Source organism: Rhinolophus sinicus, chromosome 1 (assembly GCF_057876585.1).
Source record: "Rhinolophus sinicus isolate RSI-liver-muscle chromosome 1, RSI-T2T, whole genome shotgun sequence".
NCBI classification, from domain to species: Eukaryota; Metazoa; Chordata; class Mammalia; order Chiroptera; family Rhinolophidae; genus Rhinolophus; species Rhinolophus sinicus.
The window spans coordinates 102,893,306-102,900,834 of NC_142501.1; the positions used below are offsets into that span (position 1 = coordinate 102,893,306).

The 7,529-nt window shown below is 50.4% G+C and overlaps 1 protein-coding gene across 1 annotated transcript in view; it reads right to left on the reverse strand.

Annotated features, from left to right (window-relative positions):
- The window catches only part of PITRM1 (pitrilysin metallopeptidase 1), a 31,735-nt gene extending 25,440 nt beyond the window's left edge, over positions 1-6,295 (reverse strand). Inside the window, exons 1-6 of the mRNA XM_019710583.3 lie at positions 6,154-6,295; positions 3,510-3,612; positions 1,657-1,763; positions 1,230-1,381; positions 551-665; positions 376-472 (exon numbers count right to left, since the gene is read on the reverse strand). Coding sequence (XP_019566142.3) covers positions 376-472; positions 551-665; positions 1,230-1,381; positions 1,657-1,763; positions 3,510-3,612; positions 6,154-6,206 — 627 coding nt within the window. The 5' untranslated portion in view covers positions 6,207-6,295. The remainder of the gene's footprint in view (positions 1-375; positions 473-550; positions 666-1,229; positions 1,382-1,656; positions 1,764-3,509; positions 3,613-6,153) is intronic.
- Between the last annotated feature and the right edge of the window lie 1,234 nt (positions 6,296-7,529).

Genomic DNA, 7,529 nt, shown 5'->3' on the forward strand with positions numbered 1-7,529 from the left:
TACTAAATAAATACCTTTGAAAGATACTTTTCGTAATGAAACAAAGTTATTGAGAAGAGTGGCGCTGTTTCATGTAGTTTGCAAATCTCTCTAACATCTGGCTTCACACAAGGCAGCTGGCTTCTCGACCAGCTTCTGTGTTGACAAGTCGAGACCTCACACACCACGTGACAGCCTAGGGGACTCCGTGGTGTGCTTGACGGGAACGAGGGTGGTTTCTGCTCACAGCACTGTCCCCCAGCTCATCTCATGTAGTAAATTCCATATGACAAGAATATTAAATGACATAACTGAATGATCTTCTAAACCTACTTATATTTCAATAGTTTACAGAGAAAGATAATTTTCACACAACATAAAAAGGAAAACACTCACAAACGCTCCTTTCATCTCATTGAAGACGACCCCTTTGAAGGTCAAGGCTGTCTGAGGGTCACTTGGATTCTCGTGTTCCAGTCGCCATCCTTCCTGCCTAAAAAAGAACAAGTAATTACATGGCGATAGTGCCTCTAATACCACAGTCTGCACCAATTAACTACTCAGTACGTACCAAAAATCAAGTTCCCGCAAGCACGGAAAAAAGGTTGCATCCAAATACACAGACAGGAGGTTCTGGAAGTCCTTGGGGTTTTGTGTGGAAAATGGGTACAGAGTATAATCACTAGCTGGGTGCAAACAAAAGGAAGATTTTAAAACACCAGATTCCTGCAGGAACACTCCTGTCAAGTCTCGTCTCACCCTCACCATGAGTCCTAGTGTCACAGTAAATCCTAATGTCAGGGGCACAGAAGCTGCACTACTCCCGGCCTGGGGGTTCGGGCCTGGCACCAGCGACCTCTCAGGCCGACAAGGACAGCTGTGTTCCCGTAACTGCTCCTGAGCTGCTCCCAACAGCACTACACACTCACCATCAGCCTATTCACTCTCCTGTTTCCTAAAATTAAAATGCAAACACCACCTCCGTCAACACCAGCAGTGCTACAGAGGCCCAATCTTACAGCACTATTCCCCAAAGACCTTCTCCAGAAAACCCTCAGATGTTCTTTTCCCGAAAGCCCAGTTTTTACAACCCAATCACAGTGTGGCATGCCCAAAGGCCCACCGTGCTAACGTCTGCCCCGCAGACCTGCAAAGGGCAAGTTTATTCTTGCCCACAGGGCGCCAACCGCATGCCCTACCTACCTTAGAGACAGACCCTACCGCAGTTCCGGCCCAGATGTGGGTCTTACCTGTGAAGGCGTTCATAAAGGTGGACAGCGACCGGTTCAGCATCTTGAAGAAGGGATCCCTGCACGGGTACTTCTGTGAGCCACATAGGACCGTGTGCTCGAGAACATGGGGAACCCCAGTGCTGTCCATGGGGGTGGTGCGGAACTGCACGCTACGGCCAGAGAGACACGACGGGTGCGTTAGACTCACACCACGGCTCCCAAAGAGCCGATCACCAGAATTGCTTCGCTTTACCCTCACCCCCTTTCACAGAAATGTCTGCTGACTGTAATGTGCAAAATCATGTATGACTTTCACCTTTAACTGTGCGTAGCCAAGGATGTAAATTCACCTAATCTTTTCCTCCTTTCCAGGGTGCTGTCTGCCCTGTCACTTTAAGCTGCGGGAATGCTCTCTGGAGAAACGGTTCTCAGGGTGCCCACACACCTGAACAGGTTATTCGTGTCCTCTCGGGCCAGGTGTAAGTGCCTCGCTCCCGTGCCGTCATGGCTGAGCTTCACGGCAGTCAGGAGCAGTTCAGGGACAGACGTTACCTGAAGCAACAAGAACAGGAGCAGCTGCTCAGATGCAAAGGCGTTCAGAACGACTATGTTAGGTCATCTGCCTTAAACTCGGACCACACCGGGACGTGGGGGCCCCTCGTCCAAACCTGGACCTCATGGACGAGGACAGTAAGAGCTAGGCTGATGACAGCACACACCGTTCCTTTCCAGAGAGTGTACTACTTGCTAGACGTTTTCTAAACATTTCCCGCCTGTTGCAGGTGGATTTAGAACCGTTCTGTTACACCTTCCCAAGGCATGAGAGCTCTCACTGGAATGTCAGAACGCTCCCGGGAGGTAAATGCTGGAATGGGCCTCAGCCTAGGGTGGCGGATCGGGGACCCCACGTGGCCTCATCTAGTTCACGGGGTTCTCACCAGTTACTTGTTCCCAGTGGGAGGGCCCAGGAGGGGACAATAAAAACGAAGGCACCCTCCCCGAGGACAGTCGTCTCTTTCTGTGTCAGCCCTGATGTAGACCTCCAGTCTTTGGCACTGAAGGAGCAGCCCTACATCCACCTGCGCGGGGGCCCCTCTCCTTCAATCACAACACGTCACTGGGATAAGCGCACCGCCACCACCCCGCTTTTCAGAGGCCATGAAAGTAACCCGCCTGCGCTGACTGGTGGGGCAGAGCTTAGAGCTGGGTGTCCCGACCTGGCGCTGTGGGCCCCATGTGGCCCACCACTGCTGTGCAATTTACAGCTATGAAGTGACCGGTCTCTCAGAGCTCACTGTGCTTTGTGAGAGGTCGCAGAAGACACAGTGCGATCTCTGCCTCCTAACAACTTTCACGGGAACTATTTCTCAAACAAGGACGACCGTGGTTTATCATTAAATCAGTTTCTATACAACTTGAATAATGTGACAAGACGGACATTAGCAGAACCTATCATAGCAACCATTTCACACAGGCGGCGAATCAAACCGGCGTTCTGTACGTCTTAAACTCAGACAGCGTGTCAGCTATTCCTCCCTACACTGGAAACAGAATGAAAACCACAGGGGAGCACCCCACCCCTGGGTAAGGCCCTCCTTACTGTGACTGTACTGGAGACGGCAACCCCTCTGCATGGCCTGCTGGAACCTGAGAGGCACCTGTCAGGACTCAGCACCAGGACCCTGCCTCGAGCCACCCCCCACGGCCCTGCCCATGCTGCTTCCCTCTGAACTCAATGGCTCCCTGTCCAGAAACCTGCCTACCACGCTACCCAGTGCCACCCTGTCCCCCTGTCTCCCTGCTGCTGGCTGCACTCCCACCATGACCCCCACCCGCACCACTATTCCTGTATTACAGACACTTGGTCCTCTGGCCCGTGGGCGGCTTGCCTGCCTGTCAGCGCGTCAAGCCCAGCAAGATGTTGCCAGTGAACCAATGTGAAGTACATACGTCTCAACTGTCATAGTAAAGATAAAACCAACGTGAAAGTTTAAGCAAAACAAGAGCCAAATGAAATCCATTTTAACATCAACTTAAGTACAGGACCGCAACCTATATTCCATAACCCTGAAACGCAAACGGCTCCAAACCAGTCTTTATGTAAATCTGCAGCAAACTCGTTTCACAGCAAAACCTGACCCAAGTGGATGTGCGATGTTCAGTCTGATGTGGGGGTGACCAGATGTCTAGAGGCAGAAACATCAGTTTGATTCGCTCTCTAAAATCTGAAGCGGTTCAGGGAAAGGACTGGGAACCTGTACGCAGGAAGTCCTTTCCCTGTGTACCTGGCAGACATACCTGGTTTACTGTGAATCCGTGGATCTTCTCCCCCACTTCGTACTGCAGCGCCCTCTCACAGGCTGTGGTACTGCTCCACCTCCTGGCTCTGAGGGCAGCACGGCTACGTTTACAGAAAGTAATCAGTTAGATGGTTTGCAGGAAAATGGCCTCACATTCCACAATGTAAAAAAAAAAAAAAACCACCGTGTGATCAAGATAATGCCAAGAAAAATTAAACCTTGTATCTTCCAAACACATTTCCAGAAAACTGATTTCTGGTACACTTCTTTCAACTTTAACCATCTTTTATCTCAACTCAGCCAAAGCTTCATAACATCAACTAATATTAGATGCAAAAAACCTTTTATTTGTAAATAACTACAACAAAATTACGACACCAATTTCCCTTAACTGCATGAAAAACAACTCCCACGTCCACGCGGCTTCTTCCATCACAGCATCTCAATTTTACCTACAATGAAGTCCTATCACACACCCAGCAACCTGGTGACAATTAAGCACTACCAGGAACTCTCATGCTGTGACAGTGACCCTGACCCTTGCATGGCATTTGGCAGGACTTAGATAGCACTTCACTCACCCAGATGTGCAGGTAACCCTGCTTTTCAAATGTTTGCTTTCCGCCACTTCATTTTCAGACCTATGTTAGTACCTGTTTCACTCTAACCAAAAGATACACCACAGGGATTTTCACTTTTACAAAAAAGGGTTAAATGCTCAGCATTTGTTCTGCAGGAGCCACTACAGGGGCAAGGGTGCCCCAGCAGGGAGAGGGGCCAGCCCAGCTCCTTCCCAGGAACCACACTCAGCACCAAGCCCCCAAGTTGAGCTGTCTGCAAGCAGCTGTCTGCAAGCAGCTGTGCTGCGTCTCAGCTTGTTTCGTGCGCTCCTGCTTTTATTCTACATTAATGCATTTCAGATTTTATGCATTATTTGTTATGATTTGGTAGGTTATTTTGAGGATTGGGAACACTCAAAAACTTTTCCATATGAACTAATGGTGATTGTTTCTTCACTTTAGGCCATTTCAGCTTAGGAAGGTTTACAGAATGGCTGTATTTTCGGATATGGGGGAAGCTGCAGAGCAGCTTGCACAAGTGTGGGCATCGTTCCTAAAGCCCCAAACTCCACTAACCCCGATGTCCACCAGCAGAGAAGGGATGAATCATGCACTATTCAATCAATAAAGTTAGCCATAAGAATGGACTACAACTACATGTAACAAAGATGTGGGTCACAAATGCTGAACCAAAAACAAACACAACAAGGACAGGCACAGTGTTATTCTAAACAGGGACTGTTCAAACAGGTAACACTGTATTGTAGGACTGTGTATAGATAGTAAAACTATAAAGAAAAGCAAGGAGATAATTTCTGTAAACCAGGAGAGAGATTAAATCTAAGAGGGATGGAGAACTATGACCGGTTAGGGGTGATCTTAAACTGAGTAACAGTGACACAACTTATTTTTAAATAAAATGTTTCTCAACTGTATTGTATGTTTTATAGGATTTCTACATTAATATTTCTCACAAAAATATTTCTTTTAAAGAAGCTGTGTACAGGAAAACCACTAACTCAGGCCATACTAATTATGAAGATTATTATATCAACCAACATTTTCCTTATTGATTTAGTAAATTTGAGAATGGTGGGATATTTTAAGAAGTTATTTGTCAAGAACCCAATTACAAAAATCAGATGCTTACACAACAAGCCCATGAAAAGCCTGAGGCAACATGCCCCCCCCCCCCCCATATACTTTCTGGTAAGCAACTACACAAATGAACAATGCTCGCCACTAGGACACCCCAACAACGCAAGCTCCTGCACTTCCTCACCTGGGCTAAGGGGCTATAAACTAAACAAGGTTTTGTGAATTAGCAAAAAACTAAACAACCTAGCTTTTCAAAATAAGTAAGTCAAATGTTACATGTTTCAAACTCAGGGCATGGCACTCATTCAGGGTTGAAAACTAAAAGTAATCTTTTTCCACAAATAGTTTAAAAAGTTCAAATCCTATAAGCTGTAATTTTACTAAAAACATAGCAGCTTAAATTGAAATTGAATTTCCATACATCGTGTGGAAGCCTGGGGTCTAAGAACCCACCGCCCACAACAAAAAAGGGGGGCCAACGTACTGAGACCCATAAACTACCAGTTACTTTTCTCACACGTATTAACACCTACAGCAATAACCATCTTCACTTCCACAGCCCTGACTGCACACAGGGCCCCCCAGCCCGAGCTCAGCTGAGCTCGGGTCAGCTCCCGCACTGGCCTGGTCCCGCTTGACTGCACAGCCTTATCTGGTTGCACCACCCCAACCTGGGTACTGGGCAGGAACTCCCTGGATGTGAGTGGTGACTGGGCTGCGGGAGGCGATGGAAGCGGGACGGCGCTCCACGGCCCTGAAAGGCTCCTCAGGCTGGGCTCCCGGCTCTTGAAGCCCAGGAGGCCCAGACGAGACGAGGGGTCTCGGGGTGCAGGAACCCCCGGCGAAGGGTCTAGGGGCGCAGGAGCACCCAGAGCAGAGAGCTGTGGTGCGGCACCTCCCGCCGGGACGAAACCCTGAGCCTTCCGTCGCCTCCCCGCCGCCCCCCTTCTCCTCCTTTCTTCCACCCGCCTGTCCTTGTCTCACCGACCGCTCAGCCTCCCGAACACGCCAGTCAGCCGCCCACTGCAACGCCACATGGTGTGTGACCTGCACAGGGACCGCGGAACAACTGCGTTTATCCCGACGCACAGCGCGGGGGCGAGACACTCCTGCCGCTATCCCATTGGTCAGTGCACGGCGACGTCCTCTCCGATAGGCTGGCGAGGGAAAGGGCGGGCTCCCGCTGCGGCGGGGCGGGACTCCAGGGCCGAGGGGCAGCGGCGCACGGGGTAGGCGGGGCATCGAGGGACGGGCTGATTGCGGAGTCCGAGGCGTCCGCTGGGAGGGGCGGGGACGGAGAGCGGAGCCCGGGGGGCACACGGCGGGCGGGATGGACACCGCGAAAGGCGGGCCTGCGCTGGCGAGGGGCGGGCTTGTGCGGATGAGAGACCGGACTACGCAGAAGAGAGGAGAGGGCTGAGCCAATGAGGGGCGGCCCTGTGAAGATGAGAGGTGGGACTACGCAGATGAGGGGTGGGCTCAAGCTGGGCCAGGTGAGCTGCGCGGTCCTCTGGCCAGGTGTAGGTGTTAATCCCCTGGATGGAGGTTGTGTGCCTGCATCTCTGAATGCTCATGCTTCCATCTGTAGGTGTTGGCAGTGAATTCAGAGTAAAGGACGTCCAACTTGGGGACTCCGGCAGTTGCCGTAGCCCTGCAGGGTGGCTTCTGGATAACGTCCGAGGACTACACTACATGATTTCCAGGGAAACGCCCTTTCCCAAAGGTCCCACTCAGAATGTCCCTAACACACCGCAAGGCTGCTCAAAGCGCAGAGCATAAACCACTGCTCTCCGCACCTGCTCTTCGTGTCTGGGAAGACTACACATGTGATTTCTAAGGTTTCCAAAGTACCACATGCCCTTCTTGAACCTCGGGAGAGGCTTAAGGAGGGCAGATCATGAGGGCCCGCACTGAGCTGTGGGTTGGAAGGATCATATGGGATTAACCACCCATTGGGCGTTGCGTGAGCGGGGCTTTGAAGAGGTGGCACCCACATCTGACCTGGGTTCTCAGAGCTTTCACATCCTCCTTCTCGCCTGCCTCATTTCCAATCGTCCACGAACGCAAACAGACTCAAATCTTCCTGCCCCTTCTTCCAAGCTCTAAAGAAAAAGAAGGTTAAGTGGCCAGGTGTGATGGTCCTGAACATATAAACGTTTTGACAGCAACGCAGAGGGTAATACCATGAGGGAAAGCGACCAAAAGACTACAGAACACTCTCCACAGTGCAGCAGATTCTGCAGTTAACCAAGTACCCCTTTATTTAGAGGACAACCCCAGTGACCCAGAACAAACAATGGTGATGATGAGAAGCTATTGATACAAACACACTCTGCAAACATACCTTTCTTCTAGTGAGA